Genomic DNA, 13,091 nt, shown 5'->3' with positions numbered 1-13,091 from the left:
ACCTACAACTCTGCCCTCTCTCTTGCCACACAGCTCTAGTTCTCCACTCTCATATCCTCCCTTTCTTCCAACCCGCAATACCTTTTTTCTACCTTCAACTCCCTTCTCTGTCCCTCTACATCGACACCACAAACCTCTCTCACTGCCCAAGATCTTTCTACCCCACGTCAAAGACAAGATCGAAACCCCCTCCTATCCTACCCACCACCACTCTCTCCACTTATCCCATACTAACTGCCTTTTTTCATACAACTGAAGAAGAGATAGCCACTCTTCTTTCTTCCTCTCACCCAACAACCTGTCCGCTGGACACCATCCCATCCCACCTCACAAAGTCTCTATGTCCATCCCTTGGTCCATTCATCCCTCACATTTAGACTCTCACCAGATCCTGCTGCTTGCACCTAAAAAACATCTCTCGCATCCGCCCATTCCTCACCCAAGAATCCACAAAAACTCTGGTTCATTCACTTATCATTTCCCGTCTTGATTACTGCAACCCTCTTCTGGTTGGTATTCCACTGTCTCGACTCTCTCCTCTACAGTCTATCCTAAATGCCTCTGCTGGGCTGGGCTGCTGCTGTTTCTTCACTCTGTGAAACCCTCCACTGGCTCCCTATTACCTTTAGAATTAAATTTAAAATTCTAGTAATAACATATAAGGCCCTACATAACCCTGCTCCTCCATACACGTCTGCCCTTATAAGAAAATACTCTCTTACTTGATCCTTACGTTCTTCCCATGGGCTGAGGCTCTCCTCCTCACTTCCTCTTCCTTTTCCCATTTACAAGATTTCACGCGGGCTGCACCATATCTCTGGAATCTACTGTTTACCTCTGTGTTTACCTCCTTCATGGACAATGATTGGTTCAATCAGTTGGTCAAGGTAGCCACACCAAACAACTGATGATGGGAAATGGATAGAGAGCATTCCTGGACAAGAAAGCATTTTCTGGTGGACAAACCACCAACGATGTTGGTCAAGTAGACCACACATATGAATTAATTGTGTCTTAAAGTTGCACGCAAGGTATGGACAGTGTTAAAAATACCAACTTATCAAGAAATTTACTTGACGGTACTAGAGAGCTGATGCATATCCCATCCTCAAGGCCTCCCCGAACTATGCTTAATGTGATGGCCCCAGAGGTGTTGCCCAGCTATCCGAACTGATTGATCACTTAATTGTCAAAAGGTTCATACCATCTCACCCTAGAACGGACTATATTAGGTGTGTCTGATCACGGTAATGCTAATTTAATGTTGGCTTTTTGTTCCAAAAAAGCAATTTTTCATTGCTGGGTGTAGGAGGAAGCTTCCATTCTATAATTGTTCAGGGCCAATCTGTTTAATTTTTTAAGTGGATTGGCTGGAAACTACATTAAAAAAAGAAAACCCAAGCATTTTATTAATTATTTCTTAATGAGACAAAAATATATGATATGTAATATATAATACATTCAAATAAACAGCTGCAGTTATGGCATTATTGGAATTATTGCATGGACGACCATAAATTTTCCACATCGACCAATAGGACCGACAACTGGCAATCGGGGTTAGGGAGATTAGGTGAATGTTATTGGTTTCAGTTCGGGTTTAATGCGGAGAGGTTGGATACTGGTGAAACTTGAACCTAAAACATGTATTAATGTTACTGCTTCCCATGATTAGGTATGTTCTTTGTTTTTACGCAAAATGTTCCTCAATGCAACCTTCACGTCGTTGTTTCTCAAACTGTAAATCAGAGGGTTTAACATGGGTGTCACAACACTATAAATCACTGTGACGTATTTCTGTTTGCCGGAAACGTTCTTGGTGGGTCCCAGGTACACGGACATGCTAGTGCCGTAAAACATCAGGACAACAGTCAGATGGGAAGCGCACGTGGAAAAGGCTTTAGTCTTTCCGTCCGTGGGCTGCATCTTTAAAATCGATGTGATAACGCACGCGTAAGAAACTAAAATGAACGCGAAAGGAGCTAAGCTTGTAAGCAAACTTCCACAAAGGATCATTGTTTCGTGGAAGGAGGTGTCCCCGCACACTAGTTTTAGAAGCGAGATGCTCTCGCAAACGAAATTATTAACTTTGTTTCCTCCGCAGAACGTTAGCGGTTTTATAATTGTAGGAATATGAGTAGACAGGAAGCTCCCCAGCCATACAATAATGGTAATATTTTTACACATCCGCCAGCTCATAATGACCATATAGCGCAAGGGGAAGCATATGGCGACGTAGCGGTCATACGCCATCACCGCCAGCAGGATACATTCTGTTTCTCCTAAGAAGAGGCTTGTACTCATCTGCATCATGCACCCGATTAACGAAATCCTTCCTCTTACGGAAAAGATCATGTCACACAACATTTTGGGGATAGTGCAGGATGAATAGAATAAATCCAGAAAGGATAAGTTGCAGAGGAAATAGTACATAGGGGTGTGCATACGCGGGGTGACGATGACCGTACATATTAGGATAAGATTCCCAAAAATGGTCACTAAGTATATTATTAAAAACAAAACTGAAAGCAGAACCCGAGTCCTCGGCTCCTGGGAAAGTCCGATCAGAATAAATTCCGTAACCGATGTTTGATTCAGATACTGCATCCTCATCGTTTCCGTATGAAAATCGGTCTTTATAATAATAATGTTTATTTAAGGGACCCTCTCGGGTCATAATAATGCTGTTGTCTATAAACTCACAAATATTTGTACTGAAAAAAAGGCAGGAAATACAAACTGAAGTGTAGAACATTCCATAATAAAGAAAGGATCATGTATTATACAGATAGATATACTCAAAAATAACCAACAAAATAAGGGGTTCGTGACAACATGAAAGAAGAAGAGTCACCACGAGAAGAATAAGTCCACCTTGGGTGATAACGAGTCTTATCAAAGTAATTGCTAAAAAAAAAAAAAAACCCACACATAAAGTGATAAAATGGTCAAAGAATGTAGATCCATCTGATAGCATCTTTCCAACTAGACTGGCAATTCTGGTTCTGTTACATTAACACAGGTGGTGGAGAACCGGGGAAGGGGGACGTAGCTGTGTCAGAGCAGACTCATAGAGGGCTTTGACGATGTTTGTACTCCAAACTGGTTTGGTCCTTCAAACATTGGGAGGCCGGTTGAGGTCTTCACCATGTAGGGCAGCAAACGTATGAGGAATATAAGCCTACGAGCGGCACTGAAAGGCTGTAGAGATACCAGTGACTCCTCCAATTCACACCTCAGTGCACAACACGATCCAATTTGTATAGAACCTAAGAAACTAAAGTCCATGAAATTATTATGTTATATATGAAATTATATTATGAAAAGGAAAATCCAGCACGTGTAGAATAATCACAGAACAGAAGACTAGGCAATGTCACAAAAAGTGTCGGGTTCTTTGTGTCTCTTATCCCTTGAAAAGCTGGAAAGTCAACTTATGGCAGAAAATTTGATATTTTTGCCTTGAAAAAGCGGGTTAGAGATGCACGTTTAGGACATGCATGAACCTGGTCATTATGAACTTATGCCCAGTGAATTCCCAACTTAAAATTGCTCCCTGTGTGATGTGACATTTCAGGGATATTACCTTGTTTCACCTCAAAAGAAATAATGATCTGTTTTGGTATTTTAATGATCAACTAGCAGAGAAGTGCTTGAAAAAAACATTGCTGTTACAAAACAAAGCATCAGCTCATTAAACATTTATTTTATTTTTGGACAATAATTTTTTTTTTTTATAAAAATCCCGTATTTAAGCTGCAATTCAAATTTTCATAAACGCTCAATACATTTCTGCCCCAGGGACACTTTTCATCGACGTACCGTTTCATCTCAGAATCCGCTTCTGCTCATTTTTTTAATAGCTTAAATTGTGCAAGAATCCTTCGTATTATTATTTCGCAGTTGGAATATTTTCAATTTTTCAACCAAAAAAAAAATAAGTACATTAATAAAAAATGTGGCATTCTCATTAAATATATCTTTATTTTTATTGTTAGAACTTCTTCTTATATATTCATTTCATGAGGTTTAAAACCCAAAGAGATTAATCAGTGCAGTTACCAGGTCTCGAGGTGACATTCATTCTCGTTCTTATTTCTTATACTCTGTGGTGTTCACTAGGGTATTGGGAGCTTGAAGTATCACAGATAATGGTGAAAGTGTTTTGTGCTCTTCTAACCCACTGGACATCCTTTTTTATAAACTAATTTACCTGTAACAAGAACAAAGACAAGATGTCCTATGAGTGTAGATGAATAATGGGGATAGCTTATCTTGTCTTATTTTTAAAGCTACCAATACTACTAAAAAACAACAACAAAGAATGGCTGCAATATCCTTGATCAAAGTTGTATAATAAATACAGGACCACGGGACCTAAACCACACACAATATAGTGATATAATAAACTGCAAAACAACTCAACAATAAACAGCAATACATACCCCTATTGGGTCTATTCACTGAGAAAGTTAAGGGTTAACTCAACCCACCAGGCTCCCTAAGACTCGCAAAATATATTACAACAAAAATGTGAGTTATTAGTGAGTGCGAGGGCGTAAGACTTTATATTGAGTTTCAGGAGTGGGCATGCAAGTTTTATGTGAGCTTGCATGTTCTCACCAGGAATTCACAAAATGACAAGCTCCTTATAATACCATAGAAAATAAACATAAGTATTAGAAAAAGTTATTATAAAAATACTAAATTAACCAAGGGGTGCTGGCAATTGCACCCCCCTTTCCTTACCTCTTTTGCAGTGGAATTGGGGGTACAAAATAAACCTGGGGGGGGTGTTTTTATATACAGCTGTCTGTGTTCCCAGCACAGTGGATATATACACGACTGGCTGACAGGAAGGCGTGTATACTTAGTTTCAATAACATCATTTGCCAGCAATGTAAGTAATTTTTAGTGAATGCAGTCTATTTGGAATGGACGGAAACCAGATTGTAGCGGGTCAAGCAGAGAGTTTGTACAGGGAAAATTAGTTAATTGATTATAAGGTAATCATTCTAGCAGTTTGGATGCCAGGGGGAGAAGGGAAACTGGACGATAGTTTGATGGGGATGTGGGAACAAGGGAAGGTTTCTTTAGGATGGGAGAGATGGTAGCATGATGGAAATACACCAGAGGAAAGAGAGATTGAAGATATTGGTTAGGGTTGGAGTAAGAACACCAGAAAGGGATGATAGGAGGTGTGAGGCTACAGGGTTGAAGGGACAGGCGATGAGGTGAAAGGATGAGTGGACCTCTGACTGAAGCAGTTGAGGGTGTCTTCTGGTGAGGAAAAGGGTCGAGGTAACATATGAGTAATACAAAATACAAGATCAGGACGGCACACCAAAAAATAATAAAAGAAACATTTTTTACAACTTAATACCCTATCAAAATATGAAGGTGCAAAGAACCCAAACAGGTGCCCTGCCAAAAAAAGAAACTTCAACAAAAATCAAATAATCTTTTACTTAAGGATAATGGTCAAAAAGTATCTGATACAAAGCAAAACAAACATTTATACACCCAAATTTATCAACTATAGTACAGTAGACAGAAAAGGCCAAACCAGTGTGAGATCCCCCACGTTACACAATGGGGTGGCAGATCGTACTCCTGACAAAGGTGTTTAGCCATAACATTGGATCGGGCCGTGGGGGTCTTGAGGTAAGTACCCCCTCTGAAGGCAGGGCCTCTGGAAGTACCTTGGAGCCGGTTTAAGTAATGGTACTGGGTAAGTATAGTGAAAACTTTTGATCAGATATCAGATCAATGGTGTGAATATTAGAAGGGTGTTCCCAGGACTGCTCTTAAGGGCCGAATCCTTTCCAGTGTACAAGATACTCCAGAACCTCCCGGCGACGTCTGGAATTTAGCTGCTTTGCAACTTCGAATTCTCCATCACTCAGAATAAGAGGAGGTTGAGGTAAAGATGGGACGGTGTTAGATCTCCAAGAAGGGAAAGACGAAAGACTGGATGCAGTTTGAGATGGAGTAATTCAAGTATTACGGCTACAGAGGAAAACAGACACTGGGAGGCCTGATTGCCCAACAGGGCTGTGGACTTGCCACTGTAGGCCTAGTCAGGCTAAGCCAGGATAAATATAATATGTAAATAAGGGATGCAAAACAGTTGTAACATACACATGATGACAGCCTGTTTATTATATAAAATGTTGTTTATTTCGGTATCAAGGGAATCTGGACACACTCTATTTTTAGCTCAATTGAGCCCAGTTGTAAAATTACTTCATTTTATTTGACTGTCTAGACAAGTGATGGTCTTTAATTCAAAAATAACATTTGTTGTGCTGCATGCCTTAAACGTGTGGTGGTGAACAATTAGCACGTTACTTCCCTGTGTGTGTCCTGGGAGTAGAATCTCACTACTCCTGCCACAAGCACTTTTGTTAGAATTTAGCACTCATTCCTTTAAGTATTTTTGCTCCTAATTTCTCAGCGTCAATGTTTAGGGACATTGTTGGACCCTTCCAAGGACCCATTACATCCTAGCCGTTGTATGACTGATGTAGAACACTAGAAGTTTTTGTGAAAAATGATGTTTATTACATTTATTTACATCAAGTCACTCTTTGGATGCCTTTAAATATTTCACCGTTCCAGTTTCTTAGAAAACATCTTCCTGAGAGCTCGTTTAACCTCACCATTTCTTAGACTGTAAATAAGCGGGTTCAACACTGGCGTCACGATACCGTAAATAATGGAAACAAACTTCTGATTGGCTGATGAGTTATTTTTTGACCCCATATACATGGTTATACTTGTCCCGTAAAACATGAATACTACAGTCAGATGGGAGACGCAGGTGGAAAAGGCCTTACTCCTTCCAGACACAGACTGGATTTTTAATAAGGATCTGATAATACAGAGGTAGGATGCCCCAATAAAAGCGAAAGGAGACAAAATTGTGAACAAGCTTATAAAAAATATTGTTTTTTGGTAAAATGAAATGTCTCCGCATGCCAGCTTTAGGAGCGCTAAGATCTCACATGTGAAATGGTTAATTTTATTTTCTCCACAAAACGAAAAAGGGCGCGACATCATAGGAACCGTCGCCAACAGAAGACTCCCCAACCATAAGACAACCGTGATATTTTTACATATCCTCCAGCTCATAATAACCATATAACGCAAGGGCAAGCAGATCGCTACGTAGCGATCGTACGCCATCACCGCCAGCAGGATACATTCTGTTTCTCCTAAGAATAGACCCATTGACATTTGAATCATGCATCCCAAGAACGAAATTCTCCCTCCTCCGCCAGAAAACGTGTCCACCAACATTTTGGGGACGGTAGTCGACGAATAGAATAAATCTAGAAAAGATAAATTGCAGAGAAAATAGTACATAGGCGTGTGCATACCCCGGCTGACTAAAACCACGCATATCAAAATGATATTTCCGACGATGGTCAACGAATACGTTACTGAAAATAAAATGAAAAGTATAATCCGAGTCCCTTGGTTCTGAGAAAGTCCAGTTAAGATAAATTCTTTCACTAAAGTCTGGTTCCCATCCTCCATCTTCAATCCCAGATCTTTGCTGAAATAAATCATTAAATAGATTTTAAAAAAACAACAATATATTAAAAAGCAAATTTAGTCAATAACTATTTAAAAGTCTCTGAAAAATCTTTGGCACGTGAGACCTATTTACTAGAAAAACACCACCCATCAATATATGATAACCCAGATTATATTGTTGGGAAAATAGTTTAAATATTTGTTCAAATTTTTGTTTTTGCGAATCAATATTCTTAAAAAAAAAGCATAGAAAAGTAATTACCGTATTTGCTCGATTATAAGACGACCCTGATTATAAGACGACCCCCCAAAATCTGAATATTAACTTAGGAAAAAAAGAAAAAGCCTGAATATAAGACGACCCTAAAGGAAAAAAGTTTTACCAGTAAATGTTAATTCATGTAAACTATTTTTTTTAATAAAAGCTATGATTGAGAAAAATATTTTTTTTTTGTTTTTATTTCTTGTATTTTCCAACCTGTCCCCCAGTTACGCACATCTGCCCCCAGGCTTGCCACTCCAATATGGCACTGTGGCCCATGATATGCCTTTTAACCCTCTATATGCCACTGTGCCCCATGGTATGCCTTTTGACCCCCTATGTGCCACTCTGCCTCCAGAAATGCCTTATACCCCTATATCCCATTCTGGCATTTAGGGGGTTAAAATGCATAATATGGGGCAGAGTGGCATATAGGGAGGTATAAGGCATTCCAGGAGGCAGAGTGCACTATTAAATGCCCCCTTAACGCCACTCTGCCTCCTGAAATGCCTTATACCTCCCTATATGCCACTCTGCCCCATAATATGCCTTTTAACCCCCTAAGTGCCAGAGTGGCATATAGGGGTGTAAGGCATTCCAGAAATGACACACGCACACACACGCACACACACGCACACACACACGCACACGCACACGCACACGCACACGCACTTACTTACCGGTGCTTCCAATTTCCTGCTGTATTGCCGGGGCAGCGGGTTGACGTCTCATTCCGCGGCAGCCGGAAGGAGGTGGAGTTGGCAGCGGGGGTTTGTATGCGTCCGTCGCAAATACCTTCCCCGGCTGTCAGAGATCAGGAACTCTTGAACTCTGACAGTCGGGGAAGGTATTTGCGACGGACGCATACAAACCCCCGCTGCCAACTTCACCTCCGGAAGCACCGGTAAGTGGGGGGTGGGGGGGGGCGACGACAGGAGGATCCAGGTCCCCTGCAGCGGTGCGGGGGATCTGGATCTTAGTCTCCTAATCAGACCTCTATTTGAGGTCTGATTAGAAGACGACCCTGATTATAAGACGAGGGGTATTTTTCAGAGCATTTGCTCTGAAAAAAACCTCGTCTTATAATCGAGCAAATACGGTAATTAGTTTACTGGAGAGGGTGGTAGATAAGTGGAACAGCCTCCCTGCAGAGGCGGTAGAGAGTAATACAGTGAGGGTATTAAACATGCGCGGGATAGACATACGGCTCCTGAATCTAAGACGAGACCAACGACTGATTAAGGTTTGAGTCTTTACAGCAGGAGCAATGGCAGACTAGACGTTGAAGTCTGTGTTTCTATTTTATGTTTTAGAAAATGCATAATTATTTTTGCAGGAGGTTTTTGAAATCCATAAAACCTCTTTGAAATAACTTTACTCTTCCCCAAAAAAGACACCGGACACAAATATGTGGGCAAGGGCTCGGCCGCGGCTTTATTGAACGCATATTCACCGCCAGGCCAACCTGAGGACATTAACCACCCGCCAGCTGACGGCTGATTTACACCCAACGAATACACCAAGAGCTGCAACCCCAAATCATCAGCCCACACCGGCTCGGTCTCCCCATTTCCGCAGTTGCGGATACCTTATAGTCCTGTGAGGCGCTGGCAAGGTGACCACAAACAGCAGCCGTGGCTAAACAGAATATTACTCCGTGTTAATCACCAGAGAAAGTGAGGAATAAACCACTGCCAGCCGACGACCGAGTTATCACGTCAGGCAGATACACCCATCATATTCACCAAGAGCTTCACACCGGTTGTATCGGCCACCACTGCCCCGGAAATACCAATATTAGTCTTCTTAGCGATCCATTCCAGGCGGTGGGACGGAAAGTTCCAGATCCTCTCCCTGCCTGATCCTGGTGGAAAAGGAAGTAAGAAAGAGCCGCCTCTGTTTATATACCTGCTGGATACAGAGTTGTAAACATGACCAATGAATGAGAGCGACACAAAGCGTTCCTGCATAGGCCGGCAGTCATATCCCCTTCCCCATTGGTTCAGCGGGGCCCGGTATATCCAGAGTGGACAAAACATCTCTCGACTCCAACCATTAATGAACCTTCTACCTCTGTTTAACTGTTATTTACTAAAAAAAAAATTTTTGCAAGCCTCCAGATATTATAATATTATAATTCATTAATTTGTATTTTGATATTGATTAATATAGCGCCATCATATTGTGCCGTGCTGTACAACTGGCAAAAGAAAATAACACTGGCTGGGCATTTCAACAAATGACTCCTGCAAATGAAAATCAATCATTAAAATCTTTCTTCAAGTCGGTTTTAGGTAATTATTTAAAAAAAAAAAAAAAGTTTAAAAATTAAATAAAAAATATTAAAAAAAATAATAGCCCCATATAACACAGGCATTAAAAAGCTAGTAATAATTAGTAGTAATAATTTATTCAATATAATTAATGATATATTCATACATATATAAATATATAAAATAAATTATATAATAATAAAAACAAATACTGTGACTTTACGAGGGTCACATGTCTCTGGTCTCCCCTTTACCCTGTGTGTGTACAGCACCGCACAATATGATGGCGCTATATTAATCAATATTAAAATCAAAATAATTTCTTTTTTTTATTATTCCCATTGAGAAAAACTGTAGGCTTGCAAATATTTTTTTTATCAAATAACAGTTAAACTAAACAGATGTAGGAGTCCATTATTGGTCGAGAGTCTGGATATACTGTCATTTCAAAGAGGTTTTATGGATTTTTCACACGCAGAAAAAAAATAAGATTTACCAAAATTTAGCATAACATTTTTGATATTTTTACTCGAACTCTTATTTTTGATGTGTTTATTGCTTTTTAGGGTTATTCTTCCTGTCAGTAACTGAAAAGCAGATGATGTTTTCGAGAGTAATCTGTGAACGATCCACAAAGTCGGTCTGTGTTGCGGTTTTCTGTATTTATCTAAGTTTTGCCAAAATTCCGAGTAAAATGAAGTACAATTATCCTTATAATCTGTGAAATGATTAAATATGAATAAATATATAAAGATACCGATTCACAGCGCCATTGCAGCTCCTCGGTGTGTTCGGCTCTGCCGCCTCCGTTCTAGCGTCTCCTTTATAAACACAATTCCTGGCCTCCTGAGATGGAGAGGCTCTTCTACTAAATTTAACACTAAACGTACGACAGTTCCCCAACCCGTTTTATTTCATCATTTATTAAAAATTCACGATGAGAACAATAAATCATTTGATACAAGTTATTTGAGAATTTCTTAATTTAACAATTTTTATTCGAAATGTATATGGAAATCCTCTTTACACGCCATTTTCTTATAAATGTTAAAAATTGTTGCGACATCGCATTGTTAGTTAAAGTGTTACATGGGCCATGGGGGCCAGCATGGGCCAGAGTGGGCCCTGACTGGGATCCTGAGTATAGCTAGGCCTGCCGCCAATTTTGGTAGGTTGGAAGTGGGGTGAAAGGGTCGTGTCACGAGGCTGGGGGCCATTTTGTAGTCACCTTTTCCCGTGTTGTTTGTCCTCCCTCCCTGTTTGTTGTGTTGGGTTGGGGTATTTAAGCTGTCACAGCCGGGGCAGTAGCTTACTAGGCATCTAGATGGTGGGGGAGAGGGTTTGGTGGGGGGTCCCGGTCGGTGGTGCTGGGAGCCTCAGCTTTGGGCATCTTGTCCGTCCCTGTGAGGCGGTTCCACGTTAGGCTTTATGGGTTTTGTTAATTATTTATGTTTATTGATGTTATTTATTATATTTATGTGTTCAGTTTTGTAGTCTCTGCCCTGTTAACACAGCGCGATGTCGGGCCCAAGACCGCGCGGCAATGACTTGGTTAATAAATACAATTGGCTGCAGCCTTTTCAACCCAAGTGTCTGGTGTCTGTCCGTATTGGGTTAAGGTCCGGCCCGGAGATCGAGAGACTGTGACGGGTGTTTCTGGAGTCCAAGGGAGAGTCCTTGGCTTTCCTACCGCAGTCACACTTTGGCCTCTCTCTGGAGAGGAGTGCTGGCATAATGTGGATTTTTAAAACTTATAGCAGTCATTAAGGCTAATGGTGGTCATACCAAATAATGAGAATTTCCAATTTTTATGACATGTACTAACAAACATTTTTGTCTACTTTTATTAGCAAAAAAATGCATTTTTTTTAAAATATTTTGCCAAACAAATGTAATTTTCAGAAATGATTAAATGAAAGCAGATTGTGGTAGCGGGTGTTTGGATTCTATTGTATTTTCTGCTGGGAAAGCTTAATTGTTGTTTGCCGCAGAATCAGGCACTGACTGGTCATTGACAGACAGCTTTAAGAAGCTGTCTCAGTTTCTATAGCAACAACCTGTCACATGACAATTAAGCATTGTCAACAAAAATATATAACATAAAATATATAAACTGGGGATAATGGTTCTAATAACCATCTGACATCGTGTTGGTTTTGCATAGATTTGAGGAAATCTTTCCGAAATGGGTTCCACCTCAACTATTTGCCCTTTGACCTTTTCTATAATATACCCCAAAAAGGCAAAAAATAAATCACAGAATATACAAAGCCTTTGTGTTTACCGCTAGTATGGAGTGGTTAATGACCTTGGACGTGCCCATCGAGCTTAAGGTCGGCTGGTGGTTAGCGGAGGCAGCTGTCAGTATTGTTGGACGAGGGAGGAGGTGGTAACCGGAATTAGAAGGGGCCGGCAGACGATGGTAGTTATGCTGTGTTAGGCAAGTTATTATTACTTGGTATGTGTTTTGTTTATATTGCATTTATATTGTTTATATTTGTTATGTATTATTCACATACCTGGGAACTCTGTGGGTTTGACCTGGAGACTGCCGGGTGAGCGCTGCTCCTCCAGTTCAAGACCCGAATCCTCCGGGTCGCGGGAGCGGGGTCTTGACACGCCCCGCTCCCCGCCCATTTTTTCCTTTACATGGGGGTGTTCCCCCCGACGTCAGCGGGAATGCCCACTGATGCCAGTGGGACCGTCCACCGATGTCAGCGGGACCGCCCTCTGACATCAGTGTGCAGTCCTGGGTGCGTCCCGCAAGGGAAGGCTCCGGGTAGCCGGAGCCGAGACGTTCCCAGGTATGATTAATCATGTTGTTTTGGTTGTTTGATAAAGGTTGTACGTACTGTGGCCTGTTTTATATGCGAGAAGGTTGTGGTGTGTTCTCTAGCATGATGAAGGCCAACCTACAGGGTCTACTTCCAGCATTACCCGTTGGCTTTCCTGGGAACTACCTGGCGCCCTGTCCCCTGAGGCGCTGTACCTCTTTGGCCAACGAGTCAATGTAC

General features: G+C 41.1%; 2 protein-coding genes across 2 annotated transcripts; both read right to left on the bottom strand.

The window, feature by feature from the left end:
* Window positions 1-1,671: 1,671 nt before the first annotated feature.
* LOC128484214 (olfactory receptor 13-like) lies at window positions 1,672-2,613 on the bottom strand. The gene has a single exon (XM_053460535.1). The coding sequence runs from the start codon at window positions 2,611-2,613 to the stop codon at window positions 1,672-1,674; it is 942 nt and encodes a 313-aa protein (XP_053316510.1).
* A 3,977-nt stretch (window positions 2,614-6,590) lies between these two features.
* On the bottom strand, window positions 6,591-7,542 carry LOC128484213 (olfactory receptor 13F1-like). The gene has a single exon (XM_053460534.1). It carries the CDS (start codon window positions 7,540-7,542, stop codon window positions 6,610-6,612), a length of 933 nt encoding a protein of 310 aa, XP_053316509.1. The 3' UTR covers window positions 6,591-6,609.
* Window positions 7,543-13,091: the final 5,549 nt, after the last annotated feature.

Source organism: Spea bombifrons, chromosome 3, assembly GCF_027358695.1.
Source record: "Spea bombifrons isolate aSpeBom1 chromosome 3, aSpeBom1.2.pri, whole genome shotgun sequence".
Classification (NCBI taxonomy): Eukaryota; Metazoa; Chordata; class Amphibia; order Anura; family Pelobatidae; genus Spea; species Spea bombifrons.
Note: the sequence above shows the minus strand (reverse complement) of the source record. Positions and strands in the feature narration are given on the sequence as shown.

Bases quoted from the DNA above. Each gene is read 5' to 3' on its own strand.
- LOC128484214 (XM_053460535.1), bottom strand. From the start codon at position 2,613: ATGAGGATGCAGTATCTGAATCAAACATCGGTTACGGAATTTATTCTG.
- LOC128484213 (XM_053460534.1), bottom strand. From the start codon at position 7,542: ATGGAGGATGGGAACCAGACTTTAGTGAAAGAATTTATCTTAACTGGA.